Here is a 26,532-nt window from a genome sequence, read left to right as displayed (position 1 = left end):
TTTCGATTTGTTGGCTCTTAAAAATGCACATTTAAAACAATAACACTAAGACGACGGTATTGAGCAATAGCGTGGTGATTGTGCTAATTTGGACTCCCGCGTTACCGTTCGCCGAAGAAAAGTAGTTCTGCCAAGCTTGGTTATCAACGGATAATTATGAAATTGTATGATATGGGTTTTTTTTTTAAGGACATAAATTACTACTAATATCTTCGATTCTACTGCTCGAAGACGGTTGATCGTTAACGAGCACATAATTCCGTAATTAATAAAGAAGAAAAGTGATCAAGCGGTTCGGCATTCACCATTCGCCATTACGCGCGCGGAGTTATACAGGCGCCATTTTGATCGTGACGCGAAGTTCACTCGTCGTGAGCTCCACCAGTGACGAAGCCACTGGAGTTTTGACGTGGCTGCTACGTACTTGCCCGTTTGCCCACTCCGATTGCAGCAAAGTTGGTGACGAGGAATACGTAACTGGTAAGTACTCAGCTGGAGAATAATAACAACCGAGCATGGACCACCGTTATTGCGATAGACCCGAAATGCTCATTGGATGTTAGCATTTTATTTTACAGCCTTAAATAAGGGATAGTTGAGTGTCTACAGTGTATAAAGGTACAAAATATGGCGTCTCGAGATACATGTTTGTATATGTAATTCTTTAAAACCATACCCGCTACTACGCGATACACGTCGTTATACTCGACCGTTAGAAAACGATCCTTTTGCTGTGTGTTACGATGTTATATTACTCTTGTCACATCTCACGCGATTGTTTACTCATTGCTTCGTCGCGGATGAAGAATGATGAAAAAGAAACATCCTCAATAAACATCATTTTATATTCTTCATTTATTTATTTTTAGCCCTCTTTGATGTAAATGACGCAGTAGCATTGGAGGAATTTTACGCGGCGGGAAAAAGGCACACGTTTCAAAACTTCACTTTAAATGGCAGCTTCATTTAAAAAATATGGGCAAATTACACTTGCACAAATGTCATTTACACTGTTGATTATTGTCTTCAAATGATGAAGGACTTTCTTTTTCAGTCTTTTAATCATTCTACTATAATTTAAGCTTTTACCAATAGTTTGCATTACCCTGTTTTAACAAGAACAAGAATATATCATTCAACACAAATAATCTGGTTTTACCAAGTTACACATGTCAATATTTTCTGCCAAACATCAGTGACGATAGTGTGCTGCTTATCTAAGTGGATGCGGTTTTTAAGTTTTGTTATACATCCGCCCGTGTTGATATATTCAAGATTCCAAGATCGAAAGTAGTAAGACAATTATATTATATTTTCACAGCTTTTCCTTTTGTTTTCGTGTTTCTTTTTCTTTTCTTTTTTTTTTTTATTTTACATCAACTACATGTATATTGAAGCTTATGATTGATTTCATCGAATGTAATGTAAGAAAAATATTTGTTTTGTGTGACGTCCAGCCTTACATATTTCTATGTCACAATTGATCGAAACTAATAAGCGTAAATTGAATTTCAGGGCTAGCGGTCCCCAGGCTATGGAAAGTATGGTTGAAGAAAACGGATCTACCGTTGACCCGTTGTCGCAGGGATCTCAGAGTGGAGATGCTGCACCTGCGATAGCAACATCGGTACAATCTTTGAGTAGATCCCAGCACCATCTGGTGGCTTCGACCAGCATTGTGCAACTGACGCTTCCTTTATCAGGGACAACGCAGGTATACAGGACACGCTCCTGTGTATCCATGCCTGATTGATTAATTTATCAAAACCAAATTCCTTCTTTTTTTCTCTGCGGTTACTTATTTGTTATCTTCATACTCTCAAGGCATGTTTATCGCGATACCTAATTCGTTATTTACTCTGCTTCGTTATTTTATAATTACACGTTCATATATTTTCACTGTACTTCACGAGTAGTAGGTATTAGATACATTACTTCATAATTTTGCATAATGCTGGTTCGTTTTGGCCCTTGATGTTTGTACACTATTTGTTACTACTTTTTTATAAATCTTTAATTTTATTCAGGTTGAAGAAAGGAATGTAAGCGTATGATTCATCTCTTTAGTACACGATGAAAATAATATTCTCTTATTTATTTTGCAATTCTCACTTTCATTGTTATATCAATATTTGATGTTTATACCTTCAAAAACGATTCATGTTAACGTAACATGTGTTTCAATGCATAATAAATTGTATTGCTAATATCTCAATTCAATCGACTTTTGATTTTCTCAGTAATCATAGTTTGAACTTTAGTTTTACTCAATGTATGTTTTACTACTGTTACGCAGTGCAACGATGTAAATCTCCAGCAAACTGATTATCTTATCACATCACCTCAAAGGGTGATCCGCACACCTGACATAGATCACTTTTGAGCGACCACCTGCATCATTCAAGTTTGAAAGTTAGCCGAAATAATTTACAGTAATGGCATTTCGAAATATACCATCGAAATATCTACGTGGCATGTTTCTTTTTCTAATTCTATTCACTACATCAGTTGTATTTCGAAATGCCGGTGAGATACAAAAAATTCACTCGAGAATATCCTCCTTAAAAAAGTATATCGCCCATACACAGTTTTTCCAATGTATTATAAAACTTGTGTCTCTCGCTTGTTTCGTTTACTTATACATTGCCGAATGTATTTATCGAAAAGTACAAAATTAGTTGATGAATCTAATAGTTCTCTTTTCTCACTGTACAGGTTTTATTGTGATAGATTATTTTCGTTCAATTGCTCGCCTGTAATCAATTAATGTCTTGAGCTACTACCTCATTGATGATACTTCTGGTGACATTTATTTCTTTATCGCCATTTGCAGGTACAATCTGTGATACAGCCAAACCAGCAGTCCGTTATTCAAACTGCTACAAACATCCAGCCGGTTGCTCTTTCCAAGGCAAACGTCATTCTCGTCAGTAAGCCGAATTCAGTCATACAAACGACGCAAGGCAGCCTACAAACTTTACAGGTATGTCAGCATTTGTAACATATGATCTTCACTTATTCTATAAACGAGTAATAATTTTTTCCCAATCAATTGAATCATCGAGTATTGTTTTCTCATACCTGTTATCACTCATTCAAGGTTGTCGAAACTGGAAGTGATGACAGCTTTTCGGACGAGGAATCCCCAAAAAAGAGGAGGGATATTCTAACCAGAAGACCATCTTACAGAAAAATCCTCAACGATTTAGGCGGAGGTGAGATTGCAGGTAAATATACCTTGCTGGATTTATTTTCATTCCAAAATTTAGATATAAATAGGGAAAGTCCATTAGTTGTATTCATATCAAGAGCACAGTTGTTTAAAGTGCAATGTATTTTATCCTTTTTATCGATATTCCAAGTTTGTATCAATTTCCAGTATGACCTGGGGGATCTTTTTGCTTTTGATATTCAAATGCTTATCAGTGTCTATAAATTCCGTCACTACTTTTCATGTATGCTAACATAGATTTGGAAAGCTTCTAAACAAAATCTACCCAACCCGTGGTCTTATGTTAGTCATATTTCAAAGTAGTAGTTTTACTTCCCCTAATTCATTAACAGGTTTTACTGTTATATATTTTTTCGACGTGATCAAGTTCATTTTTGAGTCACTGGTTTTTTCTTATTAATTAATTCGTAGCAGTAATGATTTTAAACTGATGAATAAGAATGATTTTAAACACCTATTTATGAGAATATTAACTCAGTTATGATAACTTCCAAATGCGGGCAAGCACGGAAAATTTTTAATTTATTGTTACAAAATTTACTTTCAAACTCTTGACACATGTTTGTTTTACATTGTTTTTCTTGTGTGACTCTATGTATATTATTGCAGAGTTAGAAAATATTTGCACAGTATTAAAAGAAATATCGAATTCTGCAGTCAATTAGTTGTAACTGAAAAATACTTTACTAGCTGCTAATTGCGTAAAGTTTTGAAATTACTGCCATTTTAATATGTGTAATTATTGCTCCTTGCAGAAATCTATATGACTTTAAACTATTTCATAGTTTTTCACTAACGTTAGATCAAAAATGAACCAGGATTTGTGATTTAGCTAAATTTAATGTTATTATTAAAATGATGCTTGGTGCTACGCTTTTTTTCATTACTTATTTTTGAATAATGTATAATCTATTTGCTTCTGAGTTACTCCGATGGGGACAGAGGTGGGGCAGTACACGTTTTCTTCACTCAAAAAAATGTTGAAAAACTATTTACGATTCCGAACAGTTATGATAACCATAATAATTATAGTGAAATCATTGGTGTTTAGTGGCAACAATGATCAATGCTGTCCACAAACATATTAATATCCTACTTTGGGAATGTTTCCTACTTACAGAATATGCACGCTTTGCCTTGTGCTGATAGTAAGCTGCTAAAAGTAACAAATTACAATGAATTTCATCTTATTGGCTTTAAAATGACTGTATGCAGTTTGAATTTCCTCTAGTCTCATCTTTTCCCTAGTGTATACTTTTCCGTATCTTCAAAATGCAACGTTCGATTATCAGCTTTCTTTTCCTCACTTAATAAACAGAATACAAAGGCAAAAAGTAGAAAATTCTACCCAGGGCATGATTATTGTTTAATTTTTTTTCTTACAAATATCGGCGTGGAAAAAATGGTTAATATAATACGTAGATAATTGTGCTGAAGTATAGCTGTATGCGTCTTCCTAAATTACCGCCAAAAAGTAATTGATATGTTTCTTCAAAAGTTGTGCTTTTTTTGTGCCTATTATAGAGCAGAAGTGAAAACTCGAATATTCAATCATATTTATTACCACGTAATTTATTTCAACTGATTTCACTGTACTGAACCGGGGGTTTGGGTTGGTTGGGTGTTCCAGAGGGTCGATTGCCCCCCCTCGAGTCCTCCTCGGAGTGTGACTCCAACGTGGACAGTGAAGTGTCTTCGCACTCGCTTCACTATCAGACAGGTTGGTTAATTTATCTTTCTGTATCATCTTGCCAGCAAGAATTTTTTTTCTTATTTTACATATTTTTTATTTAACTTTCATATTTCCATTCATTGATTTAATTATTTTCTACGAAGGAGATTATTATTGATAAATAAACAATGGGAAGCGAGCCACACAGTTCCTATCCCTGTGTGTACTGCCCTCAATGGTGTTCTCTCATATGTCTGCTTGGTGTGGCACCCTTGCTTATGGGATTTCATTGTATCCGAATCTGAAATATGTGTATACACAGTTGTAAATACTTTCTGAACAGAAATTTAATGCATTCCTGGGTAGAATTTAGGCTGCCGTTGAGAAAAAATTAATAACCAAATGCAAAAATCATTACACAAATAATGTAAACATATCATTGTTATTGTCCATCACTGCGTGGTAATATATCTCAGCTCACTTGGATCTAATTCAATCATTTTTACTAGAACGGTGAAAACTTAATGAAAAATATTTTACAGTAATACCTGCAGGGACTATTCAAATTGCGACCCAGGGGGAGGGTGTTCCAGGGCTTCACACGCTAACTATGAGCAATGCGGCAACAGCAGGCGGAGCCATAGTTCAGTATGCACAGGGCCAGGACGCACAATTCTTTGTCCCAGGTGTGCCTCCTTCATAGGTTTTATTACTATTATTTTCTGGATTCTCGCGTTGCCGGTTAGGAAAACATCCAGAAAATACCTTTTAAAATGTTCCACCTGGTTTTTTAACAACATAGATCACGGGTTCCGGGTATGTTTATAAATTTCTACTCAGACACCCCAGGCGAAAAAAACCATTACTCTGTTTTATAAAAGCAGTACGGTCATTAATTATTAATAATAAATAGTAATTCATACTTAGTCAGCAGATAAGGCATTATTGATAATTTCAAGAGTACAGATTCTTGCAATGTTTCAGCTTACACAGGCCATGGGGTTGTGGTCGAAGATGCCGCCAGGAAAAGGGAGCTCAGGCTTCTGAAGAATAGGTGAGTAATCCCCTTTATAGATAATATTCTACAAAACCCAAATAGCGGGTACTTGGAAAAACAGATTTTATTTCCATTACGAATTTTGTTCCACATTTTATGGCGAATATTCGAAAGAAGTGAAAGAAAAAGATTTGTTATTATTTACAGGGAAGCAGCGCGCGAATGCAGGCGGAAAAAGAAGGAGTACATAAAGTGTTTAGAAAATCGAGTCGCCGTGTTGGAGAACAGAAATCAAACATTGATTGACGAATTGAAATCATTGAAAGAACTTTACCAGCAAAAAACTGACTGAGGTTTGTACCTGGTGCTGGTGTATTGTAACAAATCCACAATAAGGATTATGTGCGTTCACGCCGTCCTCTGATCCGTTTTCAGTAACGTATAATCGGGAGGCAAGCGGTGGCGATGTACATAAATTCGTATAGATAAGTGTTCTGTAACATATTGTATTTATGTACTACTACTACCACTACTACTATTACTACTATAATTACCATTACTACACTACGAGAGACGAGGAGAGAAGGATAAAAGGAACGAAGTGAAGGCTTGTGAAACTTGCTCTTACTAAAGCGAGAAGCCAAAGGTTTGCAAATTTACGCAAACAAATATTCATGTAAGGAACACGTTCAAAAGATGACCCTATTTTTTGTATAAACATAATGTAGTAATATCAAATGTCAAGTAAAGTTTTATCATCCTAACTGTTCGTGGCATTAACATTCGTTAGCTTCAAGGCTGTTACATGTATGCACGGACGATATTAAGTAGGCAGATTATAATTTTGAGGTACACGATCTAGTGACATTGTAAGGGTTTAAAAATGTCGAACACACAGAGATTGACAACATTTTTAGATGTTGTACTAATTGAAAATTTTATTCCAAATTGTCCAATCACGCCGCTACTGTGCAATAACACTTTTACTATTGTTTCATATTTGTTAATTGTTTTACCGCTCGATGTATGAGATATGAATATTAACTTTCGGATTATGGGCGAGAAGTAACGCGTTGTAATTTTAATATATTGTTTTCTTTTCCTTTCTGTTTTCTTTTCTATGTTTTATAAATACGTTCATAGTTTTAGATTTGCATAATATGCGCGGGGATTAAAAATTTCGAAGTGAAATTTATATTCTCAACATTAGCTTGGAAAATTTTAGCACCCCTGCTACCAATAATACAAAGCAGGAGTCTACGGTGCTCGTTTTGAAATTGAATGAACCTTACTTTTTATCTGTTCGGATCAATTCAGAATCATTGGTACGTGTATAAAATATCTCAGAGAATCGAAAGTTCTCGAAAAACATTGAGCCCTTTTCAAATTTTTTCAAGACAGTATAAGATCCTCTATTGAATATAGAAAAAAAAATTCCAATATCAATGCACTAGCGAATCTTCTGTATTTGGTCAAATCTTTTCTGCCAGACGAGTTAAGATGGCAGGATTTTTAAGCACTGGCAAAATATTAGATTGTGTTTGAAAACAATAATAATAATTACTTTAAAAAAGAAAAATGAAACCCGTTCAAACGGAAAACAAACAAAAATTATCCACCACGAAATGCTTGTATTTTTTTTTCTTTTAATAATAATTTTAAGAATTGAATAACCTCAAAATGCTCCGAGCTGGCCACCACACCCTTGTATATTCTAGATGTAATATAAATTTGGAGTGCCTTGCAGATTACAGTATATGCATATATATGTGTATATATATATATACATACATATATATATATATAAAATAATAGTAATTAAATGATATATATGACGTAGATATGGGTCGAGATGATATTTACAAAGTTATTTATCGCAGTACAACCGATAGCATTATTTACAGATAATGAAATGGTTATTATTATCTTATTCTATTTCCTTAAATTCTGTCAGTTTCATGAATATTTATTCGACTATTGAATTATCAACTGCTACGTGAATTGCTTGAGTTTAACTGGAGTAACAAAGTACGCATTATGCAGACAGAAAATAAGTCACGTGTTATTGTGAAAAAAAAAAATGACGTATAAAGAGACTAGTAATACTGGTTATTATACATATAACATCACTTTTCCCCACAACTTTAGCACACTTTTCAATCAAGATTTCACCAATCATGAATCTCAAATTCAATAATATTCACGTTTACCACTTTGACCGAAAGTTGTTTCATATTAAAAATAATATGTATAATTATACGGACACCTGTCGACGTTTGTTTACAATTTTATGACCACATCTTCAATGATCGCCGTAAATTTTTTTAAACTCAAGCTATAGTTTTTACTTTAAATTATTTACAAAAGAAAAGAAAATTTTACGATCCACTAGCGAAATATTTTCCATCAAGAAACTAGTGTACGAGATTATGATCTTCGATACAAACATAAATAAACTCTGCCACCGTTTCTATTATAACCCTAAATATCATTTTGGTAATTGAAAATTTCAAATATACAATGAAAAAAAAAAAAAGAAAAACCACTGATTCTAAGTAGCCGAGGTGATCAGCAATCAGACCCTTATTGTCTATGTATTTAAAGTGTTGACAGAGTTAGTGAATGTAAGGTGAAAACTAGATTGTTTTTATTAATTTAATGCTATCAATATTCAACATACCTTTAATGTCAATATTGACGATTTATGATCACGATAGTTCATCGGCTTTGTACGTACGAAAACAGATATATTACATTCTACGTTCACGACCATTGAAATTTGTTCACTGATGGTCATTGTTAGAGATATTTATTTCAATTCTTGCGATTTAGTGTTTGTAATAAACAAATTGGAAAAAAAACATACCTATAGTATGTACTTACTGTGAGAAAATTAAAAAATAAATCTAATTTATTACTGGTTATAGTTCGTATTTTTTTGCTGGTAAAATTTGGGGAATTTTTTCGCACTTTTCAATCAATTGGTGAACAGTTATACATTTATCAAATGAAATTGGTACGTCAAATATTGCAAATATGAATATATGTATAATATATGTATATCTTGGTTGCTGCACTTAATATTATAATATTATGAAGTATTGTATATAGATAATATATGTATTTTTACATATCATTGGCCTTCTTGAAGAAATATAGCTTGTAATTCTATTGATAAACTCATGTCTCTCCCTAGTTTCTTCCTATCATTCACAGGAAATTAATTTTATTCCAAGATATTTTTATCTGTAATAAATGTATTAAAGGTTCGATAAACTTCGACGAACTCGTTTGTGATGATCAATTTTTTTTAATTCTTTATTGCTGTTGTTTTTTTACGTTCTGTATTAGTAAAAAGATGATTGAGTTATGAGGATGATTATAATAAATTAGTATATACGTATTTATAAATATTAGGATCAATTTTCTAACTGCTTTCAACAATTTGTCGATGCATCGAAAGGTATTAAGCTAAGACTGAACAAACGTTCAAATAATTATTACATTCAATACTTTCATAGAATATATCCGACGTAATTAACCGCTTCCTTACTGCTGCGGTATACTACTAAATATAGTTGAGAAAAAATGGCTAGAATAAGACGCGTATCTTGCAAAAGAAAGAAAGAGCTCTATCATTGCTACAAAAATGACAAAAAAAAAGTAAAATAAAATTAAAAAAATAAATAAAATTAATGTCAAGAGTGACGCCTGGATTACAAAAGAAAATCGCGACTTAACATGTAAAACAAATTAACATTGTTGTATTTAAGCTTTATCATATGAAGCTAGCATTCTTAAATAAGGAACTATTATTTTGCTATTAAATAAAATATTAGCTTTATTTTAATATTATTGTTTTTCAACTTTAATATCGAGAGAATATTATCAACGCGATTGTTAGAGTATTCGATATTGTCTTAAAATCAAAGGAACTTTTTCATTAATTTGTGCTTTTACAGCCGTTTGTTACTTCATTTCCAGTGTCTGAAACAGGTAATGGTACATACATAAGATCACTCAAAGATTTTAGATTAGAATAAAAAAAAAAAATTAATAATAATTTACCTATTTGTTGGGGATACGCTTTTATGATGTACACGTTGTTGACACAGAGCTGCTCCTATACCGAAAATCAAATATTGACAGTTACGAAGAATTTCTCCCCGCTAATTACATTTTCCTATTAGCAATGTTACTGATTTATTACCTTTAACGTGTTTCATATCGTTCGAACGTTTCGGTTTACTTCCACATATGAGATCATTGATGTATCGAGGGGTCTTAGATTCTTTGGCCCTCGATGATTTAGCAAGCTTTTCATTCTTCATGTTAAATACAGCGGTTTCATAAACAATTTCGATCGGTTTTTTCGATCTGAAAGTTAAAAAAATCAATAATTATTCACGTTGTTACTTGTTAAAAATTTACTTTAACAGAGCAAAATTTTTTTTTTTTCATCTTTCCATTATCATACCTTATACTAGCATTCAAATTATTTCCAGTCTGATCGTAGCTTGCTTTCGTAATGTTATTAATTGCGTGATTCGAACGAGATATTTTTGAGTTCGATGTTCGTTCGATCGTATTATTTTTCTTGTCGTCCGAGGAATATCTTTCGGCGGATTCCTTAGCCGGTATTTTCTCCTGATTATTTCTACTGCGTAGCCTGCTTGACCGAGTAGATTTAGAGTGTAATGATTTAAATTCAGAAACATTTGTATTTTCGCTAACGGAAATTCGGTGAACGCTTTCAATGCTAGACACAGACGATGGCGGTCTAGCTGCCCTTTTGCTTTTTATTCTGCTCTGTTTGACTTTATGGCTTTCGCGATTATTTACTTTGCCAGAGTTCGTATTTTCGGATATAGTTGCCAGTTTAGCATCAGAGTCTCTAGCTCTGGAAGACGGCGTGAAATTTTCATCCTCACAATCAGTATTCGACAAACTTGCCGATTCAGAGTCGCAATCGCCGTTCGTGGAGTGAGTCAAATTATCTGTAACAGTTTTTAACTCTGCAAGAGACTGAATATCGCCAGATATCATATTTTTCGAATACTTCTTATCATTTAAATTTCTCTTACGATTGTTTACATAACAATTTTCGTATATCGGAATGCTTTTCTCCTTCTTTCTTTCGAACACATTCACGTAAGTAGGATCAGTCGTGTTTGTATCATTCTTCAAACAGCAGCCTGTTTCCACTTCTTTTTTTAATGCATTATCACAGTGATCTTTGGTTTTATGTTTAGTGCTAGTCTTCCGTATCCTCGTCGAAAAAGACTTGCTAACGCGACTTGATTCCCCCGCATTATTTCTGTTTTCTTCCACATTTTCGGAATGGGAATGCAATTTTTTACCAGCAAATAACTCTCTCCTTGTCTCTACAGAATGGCTTTCTTCTACTCTAGCGATGACAGGCTCGTGTGTCGTAACGATATTCAACAAAACTTTATTATTTTCGTTATCCGAAGTTATCACGTTTCTCTCATTCAATATCGCGTCTTGCACGTGATTTTTTTCCACAGTGCCGTTAGATTCGAAGAATATTTCTTCCACCGGTAGGCCAGAGTTACCAGTTTCCAAATCGTCTTCGTCAATCGACGATACACTGACGATATTTTGGTCTATGACGTCTGAAAAGATATAAATTAATCCCAGTATTTAAATACCGTGTCTCATTGTATTTCTAATACTATTTGCTATGAAAAAATATAATGTAAGTATATAATCCTATTAAATTCTCTATACATTATCAACTCTACATATACTGTTACTCGAACGTTTCGAACAAGGCAAACGGCTGATAATAATCACTGACTCTATTCTACGTGCGTATTGATATTTTAATAATGGTATAATGAAAATTTTTACATTACTTCTGCAAGGATTAGATACAAATGATTTTTGCGTTGATTTGGCACATGAATAATTAGAACAAAACAAAACAAACGAAATAAAAAAAAAATAAAAATTTGCTGGTAGAAACATCAAGTCAATCTTTGTTAATTAAATGCGTGAAAGTTTGTTGGTCTGAAAAAAAAGATACAATTAAACGTTCTATACTCTCCGCAATTGAAATTTATAAGCATATAATACAGCTATATTACATCGAAGAAAGGACAAATAAAAAGAGAAAAAAAACCGTGTGCGTACACTTGGGAACAATGAATCTGAGACGGCTAATTTTTTACACTAGACAGTTATGTTGGCGACATAGAGAAACCTACAGCGCCACAGTCGGCCGAGCGCGAAACAAACTCAATCTCAATAAACGTAACATAAACCATGACCGTCGAATCTAACCTTAAAATACGTGTCAATCCAATACGTCATTATCTCCACGGTATTCTAAGGTTAGATTCGACGGTCATAGGTTATGTTATGTTTATTGAGATTGAGTTTGGTTCGTGCTCGGCCGACTGCGGCGCTGTAGGTTTTTCTGTGTTGCCAACATAACTGTCTAGTGTAAAAAAATTAGCCGCCTCACTATCAGATTCATTGTCCCCAAGTGTACATAATGTGATGTATACATGACTGAGCCAGCACGGAAAGTGGACAGTAATTGTGAGAGGGAATAAAATAACTTTTGGACATTCGATTAGAGATCGATGAGGAAAAAGATGGGTGTAATATAATTGATACACTGTCTGTCCAGAGCCGTACTGTCTCGCGATTTTCATTGCCATAGTTAGCTGCTACTCTACCTATGCAATTAATATCCTTCCTTTCATTCACTGTACTCGGACCTAAGTGGAGTTCCTTGGAATTGCGAACGTTCCTCGACTTTTCCATTGCAATTGAATGTAAAAATTTCTTATGCTGGACGTGGAGCTTGTGATGTATTTGAGATCCAAGCATGTAAGATCGAACTTCTTCGTCGGCTTGTTCGCTCCCAGAACTATACTGCAGTTGATTGTCTTTCCCTTCGTTAGAGGATTCCTCAATTTTCATTCGATCTTCGTATCGATCCAATAAATCATTATTCAAATGTCTCAATTGAAGAGGCGTAAATCGCGTGGCGGGATACGCGGTGCCATTTGTTGTTTTATTTTTTAAATCAGAAGTTACCTCGTTCATATTTATCGTAATCAACGTCGACGTGTTATTGTTAGGATAGTTATTATTAACCATATCAACGTCCTTTGAATTTTCACGAGACGTCGTCGTTTCCGGTGAATTTTTATTATTGTTTTGCAACGACGTGAGCAGGTTTTTTATACTTAACGAACCGTCATTTTTCTTGTCAGCGTTAATTAAGGGAGGCTTTTCTTTACCGTTAACAATTGATTTAAACTCGTTGATTTTACTAAGGTTCATAACTAGGTGAGTAGACTTAAGGAACGACGATTGATGGGCTCGAATTAACGGTCGAGGTATCTTCGATATCGTTGACGAAACAACGATCGGTCCGAGACTTTTTACCGCAGGTATAATCTTTACTGGGCAGGTGTTCTTGGCGACATCATCAACGCAGGGACGTATAATATGAGACGAAGTAATGGGCCGCAGCTTTTCAAGTTTAGTATTAAACTGTAGTTGAATTCCAGTGCTTATAGTATTGCATTTGCCTGGAAAATTTCACGTATTCTTCGTCTACTATTGTCACAAAAGAGTTTTACTAATTCAGAAATTAATAACAACTACGTACGTAAGAATGTTTTTAAAAACGGAGAATCAATTCTACTGTCAGAAATACGCTACGATATCAAAGCATACAATTAACAAAACAATATGAATCTTGCAGCAATTAATCGGGACACTTTTTTCATTCGTCCTGAAATTTTGTCAAAGAATGTTTTTAAAATCGATCGAAATCGAATGAAAAAAGTCATCCCAAATGGCGTGGAAAATTTCATACAGGCATAAGACCAAAAAGGAGCGAAGAACAGATTCAGGAAAAATCTCATTACAGACCTACAAAGTAATGCGTAAATTTAACTACACGTATTATACGCGTGCACATTACCAATATCCCAATAATATATATTTATGCTATCAAATCTACTACTTTTAAGATGAAAAATAGACATTTACGATATTAATATTATCATAAATTTACGATATTTCAGCGGATAAAGGAGAAAAAAAAACAGAATATGTCTAAAAATATTAAAAGATCTACGAAATTGTTTAAAGTAGCACTACTTTTATTCGTTACAACGATTCGTTGATATAGGTAATTACTTAGATTGTCAATATACGAATTAGATTAATTAATACGGCAGCTGTTAGGAGAGTGTTATTAATAATATTGTTTATTCGGAATCATGGAATTTCTCACCGCAGATTAATTTTAGTGCTTTCTTAGGGTTGTGACGCGTTCTTTTTCGGTCTTTTAACAGTCGATTTTCGCGCAGATAGAAGCAATTGGCAAATATGTTATTATATTATTATTGATTATTGTTTATGTTCATATAATTATTATTATTATTATTACTTTTGTTGTGGTTGTTGTTGTTGTTATTATTATTATATTTTTACTGAGTACCGAGTACTGGCTTATAGAATGCGTACAGATATCGCGGAGAATACAGATTACACAGAGCAGCTGTTTGTTTTATATTAATATTATAAGCATGTAATAATAATACAATCTATAGCGTTTGCCTAGTTAGAAAAGTTCGAGTATAAACTTCATTGAATCGAAAAAAAAAATTCACACATGTACAATTACCAAATATTTTCATTGATGACATGTTAAAAATCAATTAATCAAATAACCCGTACAAGTAAAATGGTTTTAAAAATACGTCACATAAGCAGCAAAGGTGGATTAGTACGTAAAATAAGCGAGAACAAAGAAGATCCACACACCAGATTTTTGTTAGTTAATGATGGTAGGAATATATTTTCATTTAATACTACAATCAAAGGACTGATGATCAACGCACATGCCAATAAAATTTCAGAGCAATAACACAACAAAAAAGATGTTTACCACATCGGATCTGATTGTTAATCTTTTTTTTTTATAACAAGTTTCCATAATAAAAAATGAAATGTCATATCTTATTTCAGAGAAAGCATGATATTGATCAGTAATAGATATAAACATTGAATCAAAATAACGTCTATAGGCAATACTGAATGTCTGTATGAATATTAATTAGGGTAGTGCATTTTTTAACTTTTTTTTTTTTTTTTCAAAATGCCACTTGAAAAATTTGTGGAAAATACTGAAAAAAAATTGTTGTAAAATCTGGAGGAGGTAGAAAAGTATTTAGAAGTTGCTACCAATTATTGAAATATTTTTTCTTTATTTTTATGTTCCCACCTTGCGGACTTGTATATTTATTAGTTTATTTTTCTTGTATCGTAGTCCAATTAATCGTTCACCAATCAACAGCGAACTGCGGCCAAAAATTTCGCAGTTGTCTGTTCTCGTCTTTTATCCGAAAGATTAATCGTATCGGAGAAATTTGGATAACGGTTTTAGTTACCGAAAAAGGAGTATCGCATCATCTTAATGTTCCTATTTCGTTTTCAGTACTGATTTTTACGAACAATGATTAATTGGACCACGATACGAAAAAAAAAAACTAATATATGTAAGGTATATATAACTCCGTAAGATGTACACGTAAAAATAAATTAAAAATATTACGATAATTGGTAGCGACCTCCAAATATTTTCCTACGTCCTCCAGGTTTTACGACAATGTCTTTTCAATATTTGTCACAAATTTTTCAAGTGCCAATTTGATAAAAAAAAAGTCCAAGAAATCAACCAGCCTAATGAAGATATATGCAAATGTTTCGAATATCTTGAAAATAATCTTTACCTTCATTCGCATGCTTCTGCATGAGTTTTGAGAGCCCATTAGCACCGAGATTAACCGTAGTCGTGTGTCCCTTGAACGTATGATCAACGGCTATCGTCTCGTTAATACCATCGAAATTAGCGTGAGCATTCAAATCGTCATTTTGATCAATAGTGGCAGGCTCGGATTGCAGTATAGTTTTAAGCCTAGCGCTCCATCCGTCTTTGATCGGCAAGTCGTCTGAATCTGGAATCTGCAATCTTTGTTCGTCCCTAAGAACCGCAGACGCTTCCGGCTGATTATCGAGAAATTTGTCAACTGCACCGTTTTTAAACTCGGTTTTAATCGAGCCGTTCGATTGACCAAAAATATATTTCTCGTAGGTGGTATCGCCGAAATGAATAAGCGGTAAATTTTTATTCGTAGCAGGCAAACCGACGACGATATTGCTTCGCCTTCTTCGTCTATATCTATTAGATGGCGGAGGTTTGCAATCGGTTTCAACTATATTCACCTTTCCAGACTCTGCGGCGAAGTGTACCTCAGTCTTGCAGAATCCTACTCTTTTCACAGACCTCGAAATCGTCGCAGCGTTCGACTCGTCGTTTCCGTTTACGCTCGTCTTATCCGACTGCAGCTTTCCCGCGGTTTCGTCAACCTTTGATTGGTCAGTTTCTGGGTCAGGAAATGCTTTGGCGTTGTTCAGGTGAACGACGGTCGTGTTAGCCTTGGCAATCATGCCTGTAGTTGAGGTCAGTTGAACCGATTTTACGGGCTTCAACAGAATCGGAGTCGGTTTCAAATACTGGCATTTCCCGACCTCCTTATTCACACAATTTTCTTCCCCCGTTTTAGCAACGCCGTTAAACAGGCGCTCCCCATTCCTCAGGTATTTGCTCTCAACCGTCAAGCTTGAATCTGAATCAGACTCATCCTGCATTCCCAGCACGTACGACTTCAATTTTTTCCTATCCCCATTTTTCGCCACATTTCTAACGTCTTTATCGGATGACGCGAGATCTTTATCGCCAAATTCGTTAACCTGAACAGCGCCGTTCATAGTACGAGTCTCATTATTTTCGTACGAATTGAAATGCAACGGAATTTCAATAACGGGATCCTCCGCTTTAACGATGCTACTCGTAGTTACCTCGGATGATTTCTGTATTTGCAGAGAACGTCGAGCCTTGCAATCCCGGTTAAATTTCAACCTCGCGTTTGCATTATCAACAGACTTAGTCAGGTCTTCGTTTGAGGTGCTTTTTTTCGGACTATTCGTTACCACCAAGTTCGAAACGTTCCCATCGTATTCCCTGTAACTGAAATCGTGGTGTAGATTCCTAAATCTATTGCCGAGAAGGGGAGAAACACGGGGTGACTGTTTTCCTCGCAGGTTTCCAAAGCTGCCAACACCGGTCTCAGTGTTTATCTGACGACACAGTCGCGAAACTTGAGATAGTTTGGTCAAACTTTGGTCATCGTCGCACTGCTGTACTCTTCTAAACAGTGATTTACCACCTGGAACTATTTCGTCGTTTCCGTTTCTCAGTGAGGACTGCGACTCGGTCTGAAAGTGAACAGCCAATATTATTTCAGAATTTAAATACCAATTATCGCATACAGGCCAAGATCTAGGGACTTTTTTTCTACAGAATTGATTTCGGAAATTTTGACTCGCTATAAATAAATACATATGCCCTATACAGAAGAAGGTTTCAAATAAAAGTTGTAGAGAATTTCATTATCTGCGAAAACATGATCTAAGATGCACGGTTCAGGAGATATTTGGTAAAACGTGTTTACCAAGATGGCGGCTGAAGCTCAACCCTCCCTCCCCCAGTCCTACCAACTTGAATTTACATTCAAGGGATACCCCCCCACATTTTCCAACAAGGAAATGAATTCTGTAGAAGATTGTATTATGATCTTATAATATACTTAAAATGCTCACCATTGATACAGACACAGGGCTACTCGATGTGGAATCTGTTATCCTAGAGGAGGACCACTGAGAAGCTCTGACAACTTGAACAGACCTGCCACTCACCCCTTGGCTCTGAAATACCTCGACTTGTCTTCGTGCTTTTTGGACGACATTTCCATCCGCCGAATTGCGCTCTCGTGAATCGATTACCTGGGGAATAAATCATCGCGCAAATTAGAATCTGACGAATAAAAATCCCTAACTTTGCATGGAATTATTTTCGTATTTTACCTTCCCGTAGGCCTGGGCAGATCCTTGATGACGCGTTTGCCATCGACCTGTCTCTATTCTGGCATGCTCAAGCATCCCAGTGAGACGATCGACATGCGACCACTCTCGTACCTCCTCATTTTGAAAAGGAGAACCATTCTTTTCTCCCCCTCCGATTCTACCGGGCGACAATACCAGCTCCATAATATATATTTCTTTATTTATTCGTATATTTTATCAACTGTAAACGTATTATAGATATACGTTTTTACGAAACAGCTGTTTTATACTGTTTCTATTTTATTTTTGTATATCGTCCACTCTGATCGACTTGCATTACTGTCCACACTGCATCCAGCTCATCTCATTTTCTGTAAAGAAACAAAATCGGAATGTGTATAATACATGAAATTTTCAACAAAAAAAAAGAGGTTTCAAAATATAACATTTTAAATCTCTCGTCAAGACCGCCAATTCTATCTATCTGTTCAAAATTCTGTTTTATACAAATCGCAATGCTTTCTTACACATATCAATAACGCGTATATGTCAATTTTTTATTTTTTCGAAAACTGTTTCGTCCTAACACGTAATGGTAAAACGTAACGCTGTTCGAATTGCTCCGATCTCCTATTACATGCTTGACAAATACAAATATCGTGCAAATACACCGTATTACGTGTAATGTAATTTATTAAGTCAATTAAAATCACGGACAATTAGCCGATCTTTCAAACATTGTATATTTAGTGAACGACTTAGTCTCGCAAATTTCAAACGGCCATGGTAACGTCAATTTTAATTGCAGCTCAGATTTATCTATTGCAAAATTAGGCTTAAAATTCTTTACCGAGTTTCACTCGTTTCTATTATTTTTTTTTCTCCACCTACATTAGTTCTGAATAACGTGTATGCGACGAGTTAATTTCAGTATTAGCTGTATGTAAGCGCAGCTACGATTACATTCAGTAAAAAAAAATAAATAAAAAAAAATTAAGATTAAGGTCAAACATTTCAACCGATCTAATAATGGCTCGTACCTATAAGTTAGGAGATCTTATCGTACGATAATCAGCAGCGTATTTAACCCTGTGCAATAACAACTGACGTGTAACTGTACGATATATTCAATAAAATATAAGAAGTGCGAATAATTGCGTTATAATTCTTATTAGGCATACAGACTACAGTTGACGTACATTCACTGCGAACTGTTATAACATTATAATCACTTTCAGTTTATATTCGGGTTAAATTTAAGTATATATAGGTATATGCACATGTATGTATATATATAGGTTAGTATATATATATATAGATATGCATAAGCTTGCGTGACTTAATTGTGCAACATGCTAAAAGCCTTGGGCCGTTGGCGAGAGAAGCATATTATCATATATTTATAGGTATGTATGTACAATCTACAGATATATATATATATATAGGTATAATAGCCGGCGTGTTGGCGGGTTTAAAGGAAAAAGGTCGTCAAACGTTTTCAGATTATTAAAATACCATTTGGTTGTGACGTTTGGTCTATCGCATTCAGATTCCAGTTGAGGCTGCAATTTGAAAGAGAGATAAATTTTGCTGAACTTTTCTGTCGATGGAGCTGCAAGATTTTTCATACGAAGAATTATATCAAGTTGAGGTTTGTATGATTATTCTAGCGATGCATTTTTCGATAGACTTGTCGTTTTGCAACTTTAGAATAACCTGAGGTTCGGTAAATTGCGGTAACGCAGCATTGAAAACACTCAGAATTCGTGAATTCAACTACTAACTTTAATTATACCGAAGCCGCGGGATAGTAATTTTCGTTTCATAGTTTCGTTGCGTTGACGTGACTGTAACTTCAGTCTCATAAAATTAAAAATTATCTTTCATATTTCAATTAATAGATCACGCGACCGAATCCAGATTTCCACAATATCTCAGAGTTTAACACTCTCGTGGTAATAACGGACGTGAAGATTCGAAACCTACGTTACACGTATACATAATCACGTATAGTTATACTGTTCCTAGACAAATTGCATACAAATACCCATATAGGCATGTTATATATAATACTTTTACATTATCTACGGTAAAAGTTGACCTGTAATTTGCCTATATGTACATACGTACATTGGAATTGTGTAGGAAGAGCCAAGTAGGCGCTGTTATACATGTATTTTATTCACATACGATTGCGAGTGTTGCGTGTATATACCAAACGTAGAATGCACGGATGCTGGGCTATGACTCAAGGTCGAATCACCTACGCAAATCATTTCATTCGCACGTCCGATGCGATTACGCACTGGGATAAAACGCAAGGATCCTGAAATTGTTGGAAATTTTACATTTTCGTCCTTTCTTACGAATACATACAGGAAAACACGACTTAATCTATCCATTATACAGGTGTTCTGGTATTATATGCGCGCGTAAATTTGTATTATTATTTTTATTAATATTATTCTTCTTCTTGTTATCATTATTGTTGTTGTTATTATTATTTCCCGCATGACATGTCCTGTAGTGTAATGAGAAAAGGTGAAATTTTGCCAGGGGCTCTTTCACTTTGTACGAAAAATTGTACGATGATTGTTGTTATTATTATTATTGCACCCATGGAATACAGGAATAATGTACAATATTATACCTACGTACTGATAACGATATAGAGGTATAGGGTATGTATTTATATTCTGGAATATGTCATAAAACACGTATATAATATCGCCCACGCATGCGATTGACGACGAGAGAAAAGATGTGTTGGTTGTATCTACGTACATATAGGTTATACGTATATAACTACAGAGATATGTAATACGCTATATATTTCGAAAATTTGTCCTCATAACTGTAAATCTGCAGAGATCCGTGCTAATTTACCGCAAATATATAGGTATATATGTACGTATGTACATAACAGACATTTAAGGTAACTTAAGATCCTTCCCAACATGCATCAGTCTTTCTCGCAATAAATTATCGTTGGCTAATCGTTTCCGGAAATTTAAATTTTAAAAATCCAAGATGGCGGATGCAACATGGCGGACGAAAATTTCAAATTACATCGAATCCGGATAATGAACTCGGTCCAGGAGTTTTTGGGGTCGCTGATTACGAATCTGAAATCAGATTTCGAAAATTCAGTATGGCAAATCCGATCGGCGGCCCCAAAACCCCCTGCATAGAGTTTTTTGATCGTATTCGATGAAATTTGAAATTTTCACCCCTTATATTGTATCAGCCATCTTGAATTTTTCAAATCTGACTTAAGATTCGTAATCAGTGACCCCAAAAGCCATATAATGCCATCCTGTTGCCAAAGTTTACTCAGCAAAATAATGTGTGATCCAAACGGTTAACGTATTCCGTAATTTATATTTACGTACTGTATACCATCTATAACTTATCATATATAAATACAGCAAATTATATCTAACCGACGTGATCTTTATAAAACGCTGCAGCTAAGTCGAACACCGAGCTGACTAACGGGTTATTTTTTTGATTTACTTCTCTGCCCAGTTTTTAGCCCACCGAGGGGCGAAGAGGGGGGGGGGGGGGGAGTAGAGAGAGAGAGAGAAAATATCGCTTTGTATGATCTGCCAACATCTGTAACGGGCATCGCGTCGTCGTCGTTCAATCCAGTTGGTCAGTTACTTTACACCGCGATTTCTTAGTCACTCACATCCGTTGTTCTTTACCGCTGCACTCCGCGTTTTTTTTTCTTTCTTTCATTATACATACGTACACCCATTTATACAAATGTATTGAGATCTGTAGCACCGAGTAAAGCTGTTGGCAATTTTTTTTTTTCGCATTTCATTTTCATTACTTTTCTTTATAGCACGCATCGATTAACGGAAGCGATCTTTTGTTTATTACGTGTACAGGAATTAAGTCACCGGACACAGCAATGAATAATGATTTCTACAAGCGCGGGGAAAATTCTCAAGGAAAGAAAAAAATTCAATCAAAGCACCGTTGAATCGTGGTCATTTGAATACGTCGTAGGTTTCTACGCTGATGCTTATGAAAAACACAGGGGGAGCCCCGAATTTGTCATTCGACTTCTCACCCGATGACTAAACACATTTTATCTCATTTGACCCGATTATATATTCTCAAAATAGAGTCGAACGTACGATGAAAAATCGTATGTTATAAATATGTTTCATATGCAAATTTATACAGCTTCTATGATCATGTTCAAAGATATAATTCAATATAACGTGCGACACAGTTTCAACATATAACGAACATAAATTTTCATTCGCCGGAACAAAGTCTTTTTATTTTACTCCCTTTATATATACATATATGCATATATCTATGATTATCATAGGTATATGTGTATACATATACGATAGTTATGATTTATCAAAACTTTTGCACGGCACGCTGCATGCGAAAAGCTATATAGAGTCTGAAATTGCAAAAATTACGTAATACCTGCAATGCAAATGATCGTACGAACATACATACATACGTTAATATTGTCTACCGTTCCACAAGGTGCTTCTTAGCCACGCGTTGAAATCATTGTATGCCTACGTACATACGTAAATACATTAGGTGCGTGTAATTTATGCAGGTTGAAATCACCGGATTCGGCGAAATTTCTTATTTCCGTAGCAAATAATCATGCGGTGAAGTATATATACACAATAAGTTCAGAATCCACGCTACAGACTACGAAAAAGTGTTATTGCAACTTTCATTTTTCGTATATACAACACAGCTGACTCGTTACCCAGATATCTGTACAAAACGAATTTCAGATTTCTACACGAAACGCTGATATTATATCCGAAATTTCGAACGTTTCAAATACGTCCTCAAAGCTATATAACCGTTACTTAAAGTTCTAATTTAATTCAAACTAATTCGCTTCGACATATCGATATAAGTATTATCACATCGATTCAATCCAAGAATTATTTATATCCTTGCGCAATGAACGAGATATTTTTCGCTTTATACGTATACACGCATACCTGTAATACGTGGGAGATAATCGAGGTGGAAATTATTACGTCTTTTAACCAAATACCATTTATACTGCAGGAATATCGTTTATACACAAGTCCATTGAAAAGTGCGGCAAAGTATGAATAAAGAAGCGTGGAAATCCTTCATATTTCGTTAAACAAAAACGAAGAAAATAAAATAAAAAATAAATAAATAACCTACCTATTCATTACCTATACCCATTACGTGCAATCAGGATGTCTGAAACAAAGGCAGCTACACAGAACGGTCATGCAGGCAATGAAGAAAAATCGCGATGAGTTCTAATTACGGTATATTATAAGGCAATTAGCGGAATATAAAAGCTTGCTATACGTATATCGGAGCCGCTCAGCTCTTCTCCTCGGTTCTTGGTTCGAAGCCAAGCTGCAGCCGGGAGACGAGTCACGGTAAATGTAGAGGTAGAGGGTATGTACACTTAGGGACAATGAATCTGATACGGATAATTTTTTACACTAGACAGTTACGTTGGCAACACTGAGAAACCTGCAGCGGCACAGTCGGCCGAGCGCGAAACAAACTCAATCTCAATAAACGTAACATAACCCATGACCGTCGAATCTAACCTTAGAATACCGCGGAGATAATGACGTGTTGGATTGACACGTATTTTAAGGTTAGGTTCGCCGGTCATGGGTTATGTTACGTTTATTGAGATTGAGTTTGTTTCGCGCTCGGCCGACTGTGGCGTTGCAGGTTTCTCTGTGTTGCCAACGTAACGGTCTAGTGTAAAAAATGATCCGTCTCAGATTCATTGCCTTCAAGTGTACATAGACAGAAGGCGTTGTACTGTATCTTACCAGCCAGCCAGCCAGCCAGCCAAGCCGGTTTCCTTCGCGCTCAGGAGTTCGAGGGCATCGCCGTCTCTCTGAAACTCGAAAGGTGGCCCCCGTTGGGCACGCTCTCTACCTCCGAACACTACTACTCAGGATTAAACCCTGCATACGCTGTTTATACACACTGGATATCCTTAACCGTATAGGTTCGCAAATGTGACAGAGCGATTACTGCTCGCGCATATCTATACGATATAGTAACAATATATCATATACCTAGATTACACTTTATGTACCGTGTGTGTATAATACACATTCAACGATCGGTCTCACGCGGGTCTAATATTGTATTATAGTAGCGGAATTGAATCTTCATTCATCTTTATTATACACCTATCAATCTTGTCCGAGACGGTGTAGAAAAAAACTTGACGTTTTTTTTTTCGTTTTCTTCTTTTTTGTTTTTTTTTACTCATTTTTACACGCCTCACCAATTCCGCTACCGCAACAGCCCTAACTAATGTTTGCGAAATGAATTTTCGCATATTAACTTTTTCTCGTTTTAAAGAAATTCTTTCAAGGATCTCGACTTACTGCATGCGGGTATGCTGTTTTTGTGTTCCCGTAATCATCAGAATGCTCCGCTGCAGATTCGCGCGAGAAACTTCCGGGGAAGATATGTAAAATGCGATCTTTATCGTGTTCCGTAATGTAATTCTCTCCGTATAACAAAGTGCAGGTGTTAATTAAGTAACAAAATTATTGCTATATTCAAATTTTTTTTTTCACCCAATTAGCGTAGTTATAAAATTGCAACGTTTTAATTTACTTACTATTAACTTCGTATTCGAATTTTATACACATAATTATCAAGGAATTTCTATATTTCCTCTTGTAGTGCAGGTATGTATATACGTCGATAAGAAACAAAGCCGGACACGATCGATATTCTGAATTATAATATGTACATACATACCGCTGTTTTTTTTTAAATAATAACCGGATAAATAATCATCTCTATTTTCTCGATTCAATATTTCGATTGTTTCAAACTTGAAGAATGCCGGAATATTAATGCCCGAAAATGTTCCGCACCGTGAATTTTGCACATAGTGAATTCCTGTTCCGCACCGAGATCGTCACGGGCTTTGTTCGCCTCGTTTCTTCTGAACGATGAACCGCGAGTTTAAGGATCGCTTAGAAACATCCGCAATGTAGGTACGCATAAACACTTTGCGGAATGTATCTTAATTCGAAATATCATACGCATGCATGTGTGTCTGAAAATTAATTAAGAACTAGACAAATCTTCGACATCTATGACGAATCATTTCGCGAGGTCAATCGGGAATTAATCGAACGGTTAAAACGGTTAAAACCCAGGGATTTCGTCACTATAAGTTTAACAAGTAGAGAAAGAAGAACGTCGACGTCGCGTCACGAACAACAGCGACAGTAAAAGAGAATCGGAGATTTCATCACACGTGCCTCTACAAGACACTGCGTGTTGTATACCTGTAAACGTCATATTCAAACCGATCGTAACAGTCAAACGCGTCTGCCGCAAGATCGCCGGGATCCCACGTACATACATTCGTTACATCGATCTGACTAATGCCGCGTTATGTTTATTGGGGAAAGAGTAGATCCCGTTTTGAATGGGGGGGGGGGGGGGGGTTAATTAACATATTCGCGATTCGAATGATCGGCGTAACGGCTGTAATCGCGCAGGTAAACGACATGATACTGGTATCATAAAGTGTAAAAATGGTATAATTACCCATATGATCTGATGGCGTTGAGCAGCTTGTGGGTGGATAAAAAGTATAATGCAGTATCCTTGCAGCGTATCCTTTTCACCCCTGTTGTCCCCGTTCCTTTGTGTCACCGCGCGATGCCGGCGGTTAAATCGGTGTGCATGTATCACACATGAATGCCTGTGAAAGATTCGTTGGTTCTTTCACTTCGGTAATAAACGCGAACGAAGGTCTCTCCGTATAGTCACTGCTGCATACAGGCACACACAGAAATTGGCTCGACTTTGACACAGGGTGATGAATTTATGAATAATTCTCGAACACTTGCGATCCGACAACAGGTTCGATAAAAATTTAAGAAATTAAGTGTCTTGGTAAAAATATAAATCCCGGTATTTACGTGCGGATCGTCAACTAACGTAATTAAAGGGTACGCGGAGCGGCGAACGGTCCGGTGTTTCCCTCGAGAGCGCTGATCATCGACTGCGGGATAATAGCGCGGATTTTGAGAGGAGAACTCTGCGATACCTGGTCGGCTGAGGGAGGGGGGGGGGAGAAAGCCCATTTCGCGTTACGCACACACACGTCGCGATGCGCGCGTGTTTAGCGCCGCGTTTACAGCGGTACGGCAATTAGCGCGCACGCAATGCGTGCAGCTTATTCAAAGAAAAGTAATGATCCACGCACGTAGGTGATACGTGTGTAGTGCTTGCGTGCGGCGCCCTTTTGCGAAGATGCCCGCGGAAAGAGAAATGCTTCCGATAAATACCGACTACCGCGTATTCGTCACGTTTCGTCATAAGAAGGAAGTAATCACACGGTGATTCGTTGTTTTCAAGGTCTATTTTCGTCCCTTTTTGTTGTACCATGCGCTCGTCCACGGTTGTCGATCATCTCATAATTTTTTACATTATTTTTGTTTCTGTTTCAACGTGAAATGGTGCAGTACGTTAAGTTATGCAGCTAGTGTATAAATTATTTTTCTCTAATTATAAGAGGAAAATATTACGTATCGTTTCTTGTAAAATTCGTTGCAAAACGGTATTAATTATCGCTTTAGAAGAAGGTGCAAAAAATAAGTATTGCACGATTAAATTTCGGAAATC

General features: G+C 35.8%; 2 protein-coding genes across 20 annotated transcripts; one reads left to right on the top strand and one right to left on the bottom strand.

Moving 5' to 3' along the window:
• Window positions 1-148: 148 nt before the first annotated feature.
• Window positions 149-7,970, top strand: LOC124305207 (cyclic AMP-responsive element-binding protein 1). 18 transcript variants are annotated; one of them, XM_046764347.1, is made up of 9 exons: window positions 149-480; window positions 579-618; window positions 1,516-1,714; window positions 2,834-2,983; window positions 3,101-3,227; window positions 4,863-4,952; window positions 5,447-5,590; window positions 5,889-5,958; window positions 6,109-7,970. In XM_046764347.1, exons 3-9 carry the CDS (start codon window positions 1,535-1,537, stop codon window positions 6,251-6,253), a joined length of 906 nt encoding a protein of 301 aa, XP_046620303.1. In that variant the 5' UTR covers window positions 149-480; window positions 579-618; window positions 1,516-1,534; the 3' UTR covers window positions 6,254-7,970. The 18 variants fall into 18 exon arrangements, with proteins under 18 accessions (XP_046620303.1, XP_046620301.1, XP_046620305.1 ...); XM_046764345.1 differs by having other exon boundaries at window positions 564-618; XM_046764351.1 differs by having other exon boundaries at window positions 204-480; window positions 564-618; window positions 1,516-1,627.
• A 205-nt stretch (window positions 7,971-8,175) lies between these two features.
• Window positions 8,176-25,898, bottom strand: LOC124305193 (uncharacterized). Of its 2 annotated transcripts, XM_046764321.1 has the most exons (9): window positions 25,450-25,898; window positions 17,881-18,230; window positions 17,617-17,799; window positions 15,687-17,232; window positions 12,609-12,860; window positions 10,379-11,537; window positions 10,112-10,278; window positions 9,970-10,024; window positions 8,176-9,888 (listed from the first exon to the last, which is right to left on the bottom strand). In XM_046764321.1, exons 2-9 carry the CDS (start codon window positions 18,061-18,063, stop codon window positions 9,876-9,878), a joined length of 3,558 nt encoding a protein of 1,185 aa, XP_046620277.1. In that variant the 5' UTR covers window positions 18,064-18,230; window positions 25,450-25,898; the 3' UTR covers window positions 8,176-9,875. The 2 variants fall into 2 exon arrangements, with proteins under 2 accessions (XP_046620277.1, XP_046620278.1); XM_046764322.1 differs by lacking the exon at window positions 12,609-12,860.
• Between the last annotated feature and the right edge of the window lie 634 nt (window positions 25,899-26,532).

Source organism: Neodiprion virginianus, chromosome 5 (assembly GCF_021901495.1).
Source record: "Neodiprion virginianus isolate iyNeoVirg1 chromosome 5, iyNeoVirg1.1, whole genome shotgun sequence".
Classification (NCBI taxonomy): domain Eukaryota; kingdom Metazoa; phylum Arthropoda; class Insecta; order Hymenoptera; family Diprionidae; genus Neodiprion; species Neodiprion virginianus.
Note: the sequence above shows the minus strand (reverse complement) of the source record. Positions and strands in the feature narration are given on the sequence as shown.